We start from the raw sequence: 15,301 nt of genomic DNA on the forward strand, positions 1-15,301 counted from the left end.
ACAAGATGCATTTCATCTTTTATTCTTATTTTTGTAAGTGTATTATAAAATATTTCAAACATATTAAAAGTATAGGAGTTTTATGATATCCCAGCTGTCCTCACAGCTCCGCTTAAGAAATAAGACATAATTTATATTTATAAAGATATACAGAGAGCCCAGAAATAGACTCTCATAAATATAATCAACTGACTTCGACAAAGGAGCAAGGCAATACAGTGGAACAAAGTTAGAGTTTTTTCAAAAAATGGTGCCAGAAAATTTAGACATCCAAATGTGGAAAAAAAAAAAAATGAATCTAGATACAGACCATACACCCTTCAAAAAATTAACTCAAAATGGATCATAGGCATAACTGTGCCATAACTTTTATTTCCAAACCATAAAACTGGAAATAAGAAGAAACATAGATGACCCTGAGTACAATGATACCTTTTTATTTTTATGTATATTTTTAAGATTTTATTTATTTACTCAGAATAGAGAGAGAGAGAGAGAGAGAGACAGAGAGACAGAGAGGCAGAGACACAGGCAGAGGGAGAAGCAGGCTCCATGCAGGGAGCCTGACCTGGGACTCGATCCCAATCCTGGGTCTCCAGGATCATGCACCGGGCCAAAGGCGATGCTAAACCGCTGAGCCACCCAGGCTGCCCAATGATACCTTTTTAGATGCGACAGCAAAGACATCATCCATGAAAGAAATAAATGCTAAACTGAACTTCATTTAAATTAAAATTTTCTACTCTGTGAAAGACAGTATCAAGAGAATTAGAAGATAAACCACATATTGGGAGAAAATATCTAGAAAATATTGATAAAGGATATTTATCCAAAATATACAAAGTACTTTTAAATTCAATAATAAAATAACAAACAACATTATTTTTAAAATGGGCCAAAGAGGGCAGCCCCGATGGCTCAGTGGTTTGGCGCCACCTTCAGCCCAGGGTGTGATCCTGGAGACCCAGGATCCAGTCCCACATCAGGCTCCCTGCATGGAGCCTGCTTCTCCCTCTGCCTGTGTCTCTGCCTCTCTCTCTCTCTCTCTCTCTGTGTCTGTCATGAATAAATAAATAAAATCTTTAAAAAAAATAAAAATAAAATGGGCCAAAGACCTTAACAGATATTCATCAAAAGAACTTATAAAGATGGCAAAAAGCATATGAAAAGATTCTCCACACAGTATGTCTTTGGGGAAATTCAAGTTAAAACAAGATGCCACCACACTCCTAGAAGGGCCAAAATCCAAAACACTGACAGCTGCAAATGTTGGTGAGGATATTGAGCAACAAGAGCTCTTCTTATATATTGCTAATGGGAATGCATAATGGAACAGCAATTTAGAAGACAGTCTGGCAGTTTATTACAAAACTAAACATATTCTTAACATATAATCCAGCAATTACCCTTCTTGATATTTACCCAAAGAAGTGGAAAGCTTATGTTCACATAAAAACCTGCACAGGGTTGTTTATAGCAGCTTTATAACTACCAAAACTTGGAAGCAACCAATATGCCTATAGTAGGTGAATGGATAAATAAAGTGAATGAATCCAGACAGTGAATAGTATTCAGCAGTTACAAGAAATGAGCTATCAGGCCATGAACAACCCGAAGGACACTTAAATGCATGTTACAAAGTGAAAGAAGCCAATGTGAAAAACCTGAATAGTGTATGATTCTAATATGACATTCTGGAAAATGCAAAGCTATGGAGACAGTAAAAAGATCAGTGGTTGCTTATGGAAGCAAATTGAAGTGGAGGAGAGAGATGAATAGGAAGAGCATAGAGGAAAATCAGGGAAGTGAAAACACTATGAATGATACTATGGTGATGGAATATGTCATTATACATTTATTTGTCCATATCCACAGAGCATACATCACCAAAAGTGAACCCCAAGGTAAACTAGGGATGTCGGTTGATTAGGATGTGACTATGGGGGTTCATCCTTGGTTAAAAAAAAAAAACTGCCATTCTTGTGATTGCTGTTGATAGTGGGGAGGCTATGCATGTGTGGGGATAAGGATATATGGGAAATCTTTGTATTTTCTTATCAATTTTGTTATTAAACCTAAAACTTCTCTAAAATGATAAAGTTTTTAAAAAACAAAAACAAACTCCAGAGAGATTGAAGGTACAATCTCTGCTATTGATTAATAATGCCCTAAGAGACACAGCAACCAAAAAGTATATACAGTATATTAAGATACAAACATATATGTGAATGGCAAAAAAAAAATGTATATGTAGTTTACCCAGCAATTACTTTGACTTTTAGATACTTTTATGATGAAGTAACTAATTTTTATTATCAATTTGCTTAAGGAAATTTTTCTTTAAACTTTCAGATGATACAGCATTGTTTGAGTTGATTCAACTAGTTCCACCAGGTACTGTATTATAGCTTGATAAAGTAATTGATGTGCAAACCCATTTCAAAGAATGCTTTTAAAAAATACATATTTTCCCCTTCCCAAATTAAGAGCAATGTTGAGTTTCTAGTATTGGTCCACTATGTGTAAGACGTCAATAGATGAAAATAATAAATACATAAAGATGGACATAAATAGTATTTGAACATTTGTGTTAAAATAGAATAAATAGGAATGGAAAGTAGAAAATTACCTGCTATCCTCCTTACATATTTTGTGACATTCATAAAAGTTGACTCTGTGATTTTTCTCAAACTATATTTTTTTATGGATAAAGTAATTGTCTTTGTTTTTGTGTGTTGACTATTACTGGGAATGGGGGAGTGGAATAAAACCTTACCCGTTTAGTAAACATTACAAATCTTTGGGGCAGGGAAAGTTAAAATTAAAATATGGAGGATAGCTTGATTTTTGTTGTTTATCTCTGCAATTATAGGAGAAATCTATCTTAATCAATTATTTGATGGAGATAGAATGGAGAGCTGTATGTTGCTGAAAATTAATAACCTAAAAGATTTTGAATATTACATATATACCTAATTTGAGTAACCACAAAATCTAGAAAATGTCTACATTTTTACCAACCTGTAACCTAATGTCTTATAATGGTGATTAGAAAATAATGGAAGATAGAAAAAATTTATGGAGATGATAATTACATTTTAGGTTTGTAAATGTCATGCCAACTTAATGTTTTAAGGACTTTTTTCATGAGTATGCATAGGTACTCACACAATTTACATAAATATTTCCCTTCTCTAAAAGAGGGAGAATAAGTAATATGTACTACATTTCTGAATAAGGAATCCATTTAACATAACTTTCTTTTAATTTTCCTTTCTTAGAAAAAAAAATAAACATGACCCTGAAGCAGAAATTTCAGTAAGGCATCAGGCACTATAAATATTGTACTTGATGATTTTGTTTCTAAATAGAATATTTTGTTATAATTTGAATCATAGGATATCTTTCTTGTAGTGGGTGAAACACTGTCTACATATGATGAAAATACACGAGATTTCATGTTCCCGGGTCCAAACCAAATTTCTGGACACCATGATTCAAACCGCCAGGTTACCATGAGGAGGATTTCTGGCCTTCGAGTAAGTGTTTACTATTTTCTGAATCAATTTGTGTTGTGGGATCATTGTCAAAAACCACCACATAGTCTTTAATATGAAATGTGAAGAACTAATTCAAAGTTTAACATGGTTCAAAATGTAATTCGTTTTATGAAATTATGGTGTGACTTTAAGCATACCAAAATTTGAATGAAATCCATGCATCTTTCATCCAGAATTAGCAAACGTTAATTTGCTTTATATCCTTCAGGTTTTTCTCCTCTCCTTCTGCTTCCTGCCTCCTTTCCTGCCTTTCCTCTTTTCTTTATTTTCTCTCAAAAGAATGACCAATTAACATTTGAAACAGTGCTCTCTGTCTCATTAGCATATAGGGAAATCCAAAATTATTATTATTATTATTATTTTTAAAGATTTATTTATTTATTTATTCAGAGAGAGCAAAAGAGAGGCAGAGACACAGGCAGAGGGAGAAGCAGGCTCCATGCAGGGAGCCCGACGTGGGACTTGATCCCGGGCCTCCAGGATCACACCCCCGGCTGCAGGCAGCGCTAAACTGCTGCGCCACCGGGGCTTGCCCGGGAAATCCAAAATTAAAACAACCTTATGATTTCATTTTTATAGCCATACGATTGGTAAAATTTAATAAAATCTGACCATATGAGAAATGTGAAAAATGGAAGCTCTTACATGCTGCCGTACTATGTAAAATCGTGGAGATATATTCTCTCTGGTATACTAAGAGTCTTCCTAGGGATGTTCACTGATAGCATTGTTCATAATAGTAAAAAACCAAAATAATTTAAATGTTCATTAGTAGGAGTTTGGATAGATTCATTGTTGTATGTTCATGTCAGAGAAATACGTTCATTTACCTAAAAATGAATGCTACATTGTGAAAGCCAACTCTTCCATCCTTTCCCCCACTCCCTTCAACTTTTGATGGGTGATTTAAAAATGTACTTAACCCTGAAAATGTCTTCCACTTAGAGAAAGTGGAGAAGACCCTGCCATTTCAAAGGCGAAAAAAAGCAAAAGATGTCTAGGTTGAAATAATTTGGACATTTTTTTTTTAAGACTTTTATAAAATGTTAAAGTAGTCTGAGTAAGGAAAGTGGGGTGATATATGAGCCAATATGATAAATTAAATACTTTTCCCTATAGGTCTAGGTTTATGATATTCTGTATTCTGGGAAATAGTGACTTCAGCTTGCTCGAAGTGTAAAAGTTAACTAACTAGCAAATCTATGAAAATATACTCCCTTTGGGATATTATCAGTGTCCATTAGCCATCTTCTATATTATAAAAACCTTCAGAGTGTTTCCGCAAATACATGGAAGCCTGCAATGAAGAAAACTGATTTTAAAATTATGGTGTTTTGAAAGTAATTTAAAATGCTATATTATACCAAATTGGCAGTAAAAACATAAAAGTATGGATATGAACCATTAATATAGGGATCTTCTTCATTTACTTTGGATTAGTTTTTCATACGTTCAGATGTTGGATTACTAAGGCAAAAATACTTCTGGTAATGGTGATATGAAGAGGTTGGCAATTCCTCCCTCCATACAAAACAAGTACAAAACTGGACAAAATCATCACAAGTTTCAGGACACTAGAAACTGCCTGACAGTTAAGACAGATTAAGCTTCGGGTATTATAAGGAAGTGTTGAATTACTATACTGTATACCTGAAATTAGTATAACACAATATGTTAACTAGCTGGAATTTAAAAAAAAAAGTGTTTATGCTTACATAGTGGCTAAAACTTTGGATAAAAATGGTGGCAGTAGGTCACCTTGTAGTCTGGGACAACTTCCCTACCCTTCAAGGCCAGTGAGAATTGTAGCTGCACCAGTCCTGGGGCTGGACAGAAAAATCAGAAGCTCTGCTACCAGAGGGGTCAGAATCAATTTTGGAGAGTAGGACTGAAATACTATGATTTAAAGAAAGAAGTATATATTTGGTCTTTATCCTTGTTCTGGCACAGAGCTCCCAAAATCCTTGGAATTTTCTACGTGATGGGGAGCAATAAATCCATCTCTTGTTATGTTAATGAAGTGACTTTTTGAAACCCCCACTACATAACCTAAGGATGAGGACTGGTTGCCAGAGGGAACAACTCTGTGATTAGATGGTTGGAACTTTCAGTCCCTGGACATCTGGGGAGGATAGGGGAAGTCTGGAGATTGCTTTAAAATATCAACGGCCAGTGATTTAATCAGTTGTGCCTATGTAATTAAACCTCCATTAAAACCCAAAGGGCCTGTATTTAGAGGCCCTTAGGTTGGTGGACTCTTGGGGGCAGCTCCTGGGAGAGTGATGTCCCTGGGGATGGCATTGCTCTATGTCTCTTCCCACATACTCTGCTCCGTGAATCTCTTCCTCTGGATGAACATCTGTATCCTTTATCATATTCTTTTATAATAAATCAGTAAACAGTCAACTATTTTCCTGAGTTCTGTGAGCCTAATTGAACCAGGGGAGGAGATCATAGGGACCTCCAAATTATACCTGATTGGTCAGAAACACAGATGACAACCCAGACTTGTGATTGCATCTGAAGAGGGCTGGGCACAGTCTTGTGGGACTGATCTTTAGCAGCTGTGGGATCTGATGCTATTACTAGGTAGATAGTGTCAGAACTGAGTTAAATATCACGAGAATTGCTTTGGTTGGTTTGGAAAACCCACACACTGGAATTGGTGTCAGAATCATAAGGACAGGTATTATTAGGTCTTCACCAACTAAATGTGATGGATTCAGATGTAAGTGGATAAAGAAACCCCACAGCTTTTTTAGGCCGATGGCAGTTCCAATTAGAGTGAGCAGCCCATTTGCCAAAAAGTTCACTTAAGTAAGGGAGCAATAAAAGGGCAGAGATGAGCTCTCTACCCATTCCTGGCTGACTCTGAAACAGTGCCGAGCAACAAGATACTGTGAAAGCCCAGCAAAAAGTGAAACTCCATGGAAACTGCGGACCAGACTGTATCTTTGAATATATTTTCCAAGCCATATACAGGTAATCAACAGAGTGGAACCCTTATAGTTTAACTGGATGACCACAAAGCTATATATACACAGGTGAGAGCCCTAGAAAGAATGGAAGAATCAAAAGACATGGTACCTCTATAAACTGAACAGCAAAACAGCAGATATAAATCCAATCATATCAATTGTTGTATTTAAATGTGAGTGGAAAAAACACTCCCATTAGTAGTTTGTTGTTCTGGCAGATGACAATGCACCTTTCCTCAATTCTTGTAACATCTGGCCGAGTCTTGGGCTGTTCTTCTGAACCCATTGCTTTGGCAAAAATTCAGTCACACCTGGCACTCTCATAGGCTACCTGACTAAACTTGAACAAAGCACTATAATATGAAGATCTCACAGGGCTACTGGGTGGATTAATGAAGCCTTGTAGATGGTTATAGCAGTACCTGGCAGAGAGAACACTCAGTGAATGTGCATTATATGCTGATGGCTGGGGAGATCATGACAGTGCTGATGATAATATCCCCTTTAGACTATGAACTCTATAGAAACAATATGTGGCTTTCTCATCTTTGAATTTAACTCTTAGCACAGTACTTTGCATGGAGTAGGTACTTAAATGCCACTTGATGGAATTAAATGAACAAACTACATCTTCTAGACTTCATAGAGGAACTGACATTTGAGATGGAGTGATGATTAATTTTACGTGTCAACTTGGTTAGGTTATGGTGCCTAGTTGTTTGGTCAAACGCTAGTCTAGATGTTACTGCGATAGTATTTTGTAGATGTAATTAATATTTATAAACAGTTCAGTTGAAGTATAGGAGATTACCATTGACAAAGTAGGTTGAACTCATCCAATTAGTTGAAGGCCTGTAGAGTAAAAATTGAGGTTTCCTGAACAATAAGGAATTCTGCTTCAAAACTGTAATGTAGAAATACTGCCTCATTTTTCAGCCTGCTATCATGCTTACAAATTTCACACTCCAGACTGCAATGCCAACTTCTGTCTACATTGCCAGCCTGTGGATTGCCCTATGGATTTTGGACTTGCCACTCTAACAATTGCATGAACCAAATCCTTAAAATAAATCTTGCGCTCTTGTGTGCGTGCTCTCTCTCTCTCTCTTTCCATATATATATATATATATATATATATATATATATATATATATTTCAATAAATAAATAAATAAATAAATAAATAAATAAATAAATAAATAAATATATTTATCCTACTAGTTCTTTTCCCTGGAGAATCTCAACTGATACTTATTTGGTTTTGAAAGCTCAGTGAAAATAATGGCTAAAACATTGAGTATTTACAATGTGACCAGCAACATATGGGGGAGGGTAAAGTGATGAGTTGCAATTCAGGCTGTGGTAGTTATAAAATACGTCCACAAATGGCTTGATACTTCTCTCTTCCAAAGGCAGAGCTGATTCTCCACACTATACTTAGCAACTCAGATAAAATCTGGTGAAGTGACAGTATTAGACTTTGGAGTCATTAAATGTATTGTGGCTTCCTCCTTGCTTTCACTCTTGTATCAGTCACTTTAGGCTAAGCCAACTGCCATGCATGAAGACACTTAATAAGCACCTCTATAGTGAGGGCAAAAGCTGGAAAGGTTTTGCTAGAATGTTTGTGAAAGCTTGGAAGGTCTTGAAGAAACTGTCAGATGTGTATTTGCAGGAAAATAAGGTGAATGTTATTGGAAATTAGGGATGAAAGGATTCCTTGTTCAGTAATAACAGGAGGTTTGGCCATATAGTCACCTGCAGTAATGTGGGATGTAGAGAAATATCCAATGAAATGGATTGTATGTTTGAGACTTTCCAATAGAAAGTTAGAGGGTCTGCTTGGTTTTCTCTTGCTGCTTTATAGCAAAATATGAGGGGAGAGAGGAGCAAAAGGAAAGGCTGTTTAGCAAAAAGGAGTTGGAACTTACGGTTTCTGAAGATTCCCAGCCTTTCCCAATGGCAAATAAAACTACAATTAAGGAATGACTTCTGAGCAAAAATCATTCCAGGCACTTTTGGAAAATTGTGTTCTGATGGTAAAACCAAGGGTAGTTAACTATAAAATCCTTCATTAAAATCTCAGAAAGATCTAAGACATTGCCTCAGAAAATAAACATTGGTTTTTCAAAGATCCTTCAGGGGAGTCTCAGCAGAAACTGTGTGTGGAAAAGGCTGCAGCTTGTGTCTAATGGAATGAACTTCAGTAAGATTCACATGAGAACCAGTATGTTTTTTAAGAGCATTGCATTGGTGGAAATACCACCAGCTTGGTCTCAAATGCAGAGAGACCTCACAAAATGAAAAGGCCTTTGGACCCCCAAAATTCTGGTGTCAGGACTCACACTCAGAACACTGTGCAGCTCTAAACACGGCCTGCCTCTCCTTGGAAAGGAATGATAATTCAAAGGTTGGAAGCAAGAGCCCAGAGGATAGTTATTTCTTGATTAAACTTCTAATCAAGGAACTTCTAATATTTTCCTGGACAGATTTTAGAATTTCTATAGGCCAGTGATTCCCTTTTGACTTAATTCCTCCCCACCCCCCCCCCTTTTTTTTAAGATTTTATTTATTTATTCATGAGAGACACAGAGAGGCAGAGACACAGGCAGAGGGAGAAGCAGGTTCCATGCAGGGAACCCAACGTCCCGAGTCTGCAGGATCACGCCTTGGGCCAAAGGTGGGGCCAAGCTGCTGAGCCCCCCGGGCTGCCCATTTCCTCCCTTTTTGAACAAGAATATCTAGAGTGCTTATGCTGTGCCTACTACATGTGTGTACTTTGGGAATGTATGGGACAGATAACTTGTCTCTTTGATTCATAAGTCTTCTAACTGTGAGAAACTGTATTCTAGGAACTATCCTTAAAGAACCACATCTGGTTGGCTCAGTGGTTGAGCATCTGCCTTCGGCTCGGGGCGTGGTCCTGGGTCCTGGGATTGAGTCCCACATCAGGCTTTCCACAGGGAGCCTGCTTCTCTCTCTGCCTATGACTCTGCCTCTCCCTGTATCTCTCATGAATAAACACATAAATCTTAAAAAAAAAAAAATAAAGAACCACATCTGAGAAGGCTGAATAAGGATTTGACTTAGATGCCAACATCTTGGATTTCAAGCTGAAGTTGGAAAAGGATGAGACTTTTCTTTCTTTGTTTTTTGTTTGGGTTTGTTTTTGTTTTCATTTTTGTTTTGTAGGGTATGAGTTTAGTTTACACATGAAAGGAGTGTAAGTTAACTTGTGGTCAGAGGGTGGACTGTGGTGGTTTTAAGATATGTCCACAAAATTTTTGATATTTCTCAGCTGAAAAGGAAGTCTTAACTCCTTTCTCGTTGAGTGTGGGCTGTACTTCAGGACTCTAACTAAATAGTATGTGATAGCTGTGACAGTGCTAGGCTTAGGAGACTAGGTTATAAAAACGGTTGTGGCTTCCCCCTTGCTTTGTTTTGGGAGAACTAGCTGCCATGGCATGAGGACACTCAAGCAGTCTTATGGAGAGATTTATAGCATGAGGAGCTGAGTCTTTTTGATAAAAGCCAGGCAAGAACTGAGACCTCCAGCTGACATTTATGTGAATGAGCCTTCTGAGGAAGTAGATGCTCCAACCCCAGGCAAACTGCAGATGACAGCAGCCCAAATGGCAATCTCATGAGAGATTTCAAGCCAGAACCATCCAGTTCAGCCTCTGCCAGATTCCTGACCCATAGAAACTATGTGAGATAGGTGTTTACTCTTGTTTTAAACTGCTAAGTAATCTGTTGTGAAGCAATAGATAACAAACAAGTAGGCATAGTGGGCATCATTAATAAAAGTTATGTTTGCATAAAAATAATCATTTAGTTAGTTCTTAGGCAACTCATATTTACCTTTCCTGTAATGTAATGTTTGAAACTCTAATGGTCAAAGGCTGGGTTTGTAAAGACAAGCATCTCCTACTATATTCAAATGAAGTCTCACTGGACATACACAGTATCTTTTAATGCTTCATTGAATGTACAGTTTGTGTGCTTCCAAATATTTTGGCAGGTACTTCATGACTGTTCCTTTGAATTTTACCATTTGTCTCCACTTACTTCAAAACAGTATTCAAGCTGATGTTTGAAATGTTGAAAGAAATAGAAGCCAGGTTCATTCATAAATCTGAGTGTAACCTATATGTTACAGGAAAAAATGTTGGAGGAATTGGTAGAGACTTTCCTCTCTTCTGTTTTCAAGGACTGCATACCTAGAAGTTAAAATTTTATAATTTTATACAGCTCAGTGGAAGAGTCCTTTCTAAATATAAAATTACCCCCCGCCCCATTGTCACTGGACTTAGGAATGAGGAGACTATCCAAAGTATTTCTTGATTATGTAGTTAAGTATGTCTTAATAAGAGCTCAAATCCATTAAGTGCTTTTATATATTTATCGCCTTAATTTTATATCATAGTTTAAAAATCTTAGAATAATTTGACAGGGAAATACTTGAAAATTAAAAAATATATTAATTTTTACATAAAGGTAATCACTTATAAGCGTATCATCAGCAATGAAACTGCTTCTTGCTAACATTTATTAGCATCACTGTGTTGTCTTATCTTTAATAAGAAAGTCATACTAACAAATGAAGCAGCTATATCTTGACAAATATTTGTTACTTCAGGTCATAGTTTTATCAACAGTAATTATATTTTTTTAAAAATCAAAATGTCTAATAATACCCTTTTTCCCCTCAGGGAATTGCTCCAAAGCTGGAATTTTCTACAACCTCAGTGATTACTGAATGTCTGATAAGTTCAAGGAAGTGCCGCACTCAGGTTGAAATCATTTATTTAAAGTTTTTAATAGTTTACCTTATTTGTTCATACTTATGGGCATTGGGCAAGAATTATTCTTTTATTTTGGCTGCAACTCTTTTCACTTTTTCAGGTCAATCTTTAGTAAGCAAAACAATTATCAGATATTTAGCAGTTTGGTTGCATCTTAAAAATGAGAGCGAAGAGTTTGGTACACATGATAGATGGTGCCATGATATTATTATTTTATGACTTCATGGGCCTTTTTTTTTAATGCAAAGAAATCTGTCCTCCAGAAAGATGTTGAGATCAAGAAGACCCACGGAGAACTAGATTGGAGGCTTCTATAAATCTTATAGAAGTTACAGGTGACTGCAGGAAGTTCAAAGGATAACTTCTGGCAAATGTGACCAGAGATTCTCATGTGGGAATATTGATGTTAAATGAATGTGGTTTCTTGAGTGTCTCTAATTCCTTAAATGACTCTTGCTCAGTTTGGTGGCCATACTGATGCTGTCAGACCAAGGGAACCTTGGACGCTCCAACCTAAGTACCTTCAATATTTGTAAAAACTGTCTTTAGTAAACTGAGATATCTGGACCTGATATTTCATTCTGGTTTAACTTTTTACTGAGTCACCAGGATTATCTTACTGCCTTGTCCACAAGTTATCTAATAATGTCTAGTCATCACTTATATCTAGTTGCATTATGATCAGGTAACAATGACTAGTCTGTGATGAAGAGCCAGTATCCATATAAAGCCCAGAGGACCCAAACAAGGCAGGACTGGACCTATGATGGAAAGAGTGAAGAGTTAGTTTACTGCATTCTCAGTTTCACAGTAAATTTGCTGAGGATGGTAACTGTGACATAAGCTAAGAAAGGTAAAGCATGGTTATATAAGATTATCAAAAGATATATCTTATATATCTTATTTTGTTTAGCAAGATACATAGTATACCAATTTGTCTATAATTATTTATCTTTGAAATGAGAGCTGAAATGCAGCTATGAGAGATCTAACAGCCTGTCCTTGCCAAATGCAAAGGTATTACTGACTTGTTTTGAGACATGCACTGTACATATTTATAAATTGTTAAAAATATTTTACGTGGACTCAGACAACATTTTTCTCTCCTCATTGGGGTATGCTCTTCTGGTGATTGGGTAGAAAAGTCTTTTTTTTTTTTTTTTTGTATGAAGTATGGCATATGCACAGAAAAGTACTCTAAGTATATAGCTCAGTGGAAGAGTCCTTTCTAAATGTTAAATTACCCCCCCCATTGTCATTGGACTTAAACTAACATTTTCCCCTATAAACTTTTGAGAAGGCTCATTTCTTTTTTTTTTTTTTCAACTTGCTATTTCAGTGTTTGTCATTTGTTCTTTATTAAACAGATGTAAGAAAATAGGATAGGTTTCGGCGTCAGTGTTTAAGAAAAAATACTTCAGAATCAGATCTGGGTTCAAGTTCCTCATAATTCTGCTTTAAGGATGAAATTGGAGAATAGGTAATGTGTCTGGCACATAGCATATAATTAATGAATTTGACAGCTATTAACTAAGCTTTCTTTTTTTTAAGATAATTAGGAGAGAAGACAGTACTTAAAACAAGATAGAAAACATTATCTGGCACAACAGAGTATACACTTACACATTAAAATTTTAAATGTCAACAGACAGAATTTTCATCTTATTTGACCTTATTTGAGAATGTGATACATCTGCTTTTTTAATAGTATTAGTTACAATTAAAATTTTAATGGCTGTAAAGCAGCATTTTCAGATTCAAACATAAGAATAAGACAAACCATTTTGATATTTAAAAGAGGAATGAATGAGAGAAACTATAAAATTATTTAAGTTCACAATTACTTATAATGATCTTTATTCCTTTTGACACACAATTTTCAAATTGATGTTTTGTTACCAATTGGATAGATTGAAAAAATTGAGCATATTAATGTGATTTTCTGAAAGAAAACTAGTTTTCTACTTTTAATCTAGTAAAGGTAGATTAGTTAAGTATCAGTAGTAGTTTTATTCTTTTGTATGCTCTATCGGGTAGTTTTTGCTGTGTAAAAAGCAACACTAACTTAGTGGCTTAAAATAAAACATTTCTCACAGTTCTATGGATTGGTTGGGGGTTTCTTTTGGTTTGAACTGGTGAGGCCAGGGCTGAATGATCTAGTATGGCTTCACTCATGTCTGGCAGTTGGCTGAATTTTTGGTTTGGAAGGGACTTTATATTTCTGGTAATTGGTTTGATTTTAGCTGCAGCAGTGGCCACAAGACTGTCATCATCTAGTAGGCTAATTTTGACTCATTCACATGGAGTCAGGAAGATTTTCAAAAAGGAGTAAAAGACTTTTCAAGTCTGTGTCACATGCTATGTTAACAGCATGTAACAGCCACTATTTTTAAGTTTTACTGGGCAGTATCAGGCTGCATTAAGGATTGAGTAGAGTTAGCATGTATCTGTAGTTGACATACCACAGTTTATAACTTACTCTAGTAGTATTCAACATTCAAAAACTCCAATGAAGAAGATGAAGTTAGTTATTTTAGGTTTGGTATAATCAGAGATCAGTGAGGAGGAACTTTACAGCATTGCTGAAATGGACAATAATGGAGTTCATCTGGGTCTGGAGGTAAGAGATACTAAAAATGTATGAATGTCTGAGCAAAAGAGCTCCAGAGACTGAGAAGGTGAGGAAGGTAAGTAGCAGATGGAGTGAGAATAAAAGAAGTAGAATGAGGAAAAATAGTTTTGGTCAGCAAGGGATTTTCAGAGTTGAGATACAATAGATCTGCATAAAAAAAAAAAACAATAGATCTGCATAATGATGAAATCTAAGATGAGGTAGAAAAAGGTAATTAAAGCTGAGTCTAAGATTCTGGAAAGTTTCACTGCTTTGAACATGTATTCAACCTCAAAGGTGAGCTAACATTCCTGCTTCTGTGCATCAGTGTGGTGTCATAGAGTTGGATGAAGTGTGATAAGGTAGAAAAATTCTGAATTACTGGTTGAAGTCATTGAACAAGGTGGGAGAAGGGCTGGGAACACATCCGCAGCTGTAGAGGAAAAATGAGGAAATAATCTGATGCTGCAGGTTTGTATGATTTCATGGACTTATTTTTCCAATTGGAAAATATTATTTTTTCCTGTTTATCTACTTCCAAAAAATATTTGACTTTTACCTTCTATATCACGTTTATGTTTTATTTACTTAGAATAGATATCCTTAGTGAGGGAAGGAGAGGTTGGGCGAACAGGGAAGTAGGATTGGTAGTTTTTAATTGATTAAAGTTAGGAATACAAAGATTCTCAACTGCCCATTTTCTTTAATACTGAAACCTTATAATTTTAGATAATGAGTCAAGAGTAATTGTAATCTAAATTTTAAGGTACTTATAAGGCAGAGACTAAATGTTACCCTAATAATATAAAAATGTTTATAAATGTAACATTTGTTTTTTTAAATTTTAGACTGCTAATCAATTATACTAGTAGAGTACTAGTCATTAAAATCTATATGTGTCTTTTATGTCTTTTTACTTTTATAAAAATATGGAATCAGAATTAAGATGATATGACTATTGGTCACAGAATAATAAAGTTTTAGTTTGGAGGAGATCTTAAATTCTAATCACTTTGTATAATCCAAATAATACATTTCATGAAAATGTGTATAAAGCTGTTTTTCAGATGTTCACAGTGTACATGTGCATGTAATCACAGCAGCATAAATGAAACTTATTTTAATCATTTTCTCCATAAAGATTTCATAAGCAACTATTTAGCCATGTGTATTTGTAACATTACTAAAGAGAGCTTGGGTCACATGGGTGGCTCAGTTGGTTAAGCTCCAACTCCTGATTTCAGCTCAGGTCGTGATCTCTGGGTCCTGGGATTGAACCCCATGTTGAGCTCTGTGTAAAGTCTGCTTAAGTTCCTGTCTGTCTTCCTCTGCCCTCCCCAATCTCTTC

General features: G+C 35.8%; 1 protein-coding gene across 3 annotated transcripts in view; it reads left to right on the plus strand.

Annotated features, from left to right (window-relative positions):
• Nucleotides 1-15,301, plus strand: part of SPATA6 (spermatogenesis associated 6) — a 144,034-nt gene that overhangs the window by 54,848 nt on the left and 73,885 nt on the right. For all 3 annotated transcript variants that reach the window (XM_025420157.3, XM_025420158.3, XM_049094130.1), the window contains exons 4-6: nt 2,353-2,394; nt 3,415-3,539; nt 11,250-11,330. In XM_025420157.3, the coding sequence (XP_025275942.2) occupies nt 2,353-2,394; nt 3,415-3,539; nt 11,250-11,330 (248 nt within the window). The remainder of the gene's footprint in view (nt 1-2,352; nt 2,395-3,414; nt 3,540-11,249; nt 11,331-15,301) is intronic.

The sequence above is a fragment of the Canis lupus genome, chromosome 15, assembly GCF_003254725.2.
Source record: "Canis lupus dingo isolate Sandy chromosome 15, ASM325472v2, whole genome shotgun sequence".
Taxonomy (NCBI): domain Eukaryota; kingdom Metazoa; phylum Chordata; class Mammalia; order Carnivora; family Canidae; genus Canis; species Canis lupus.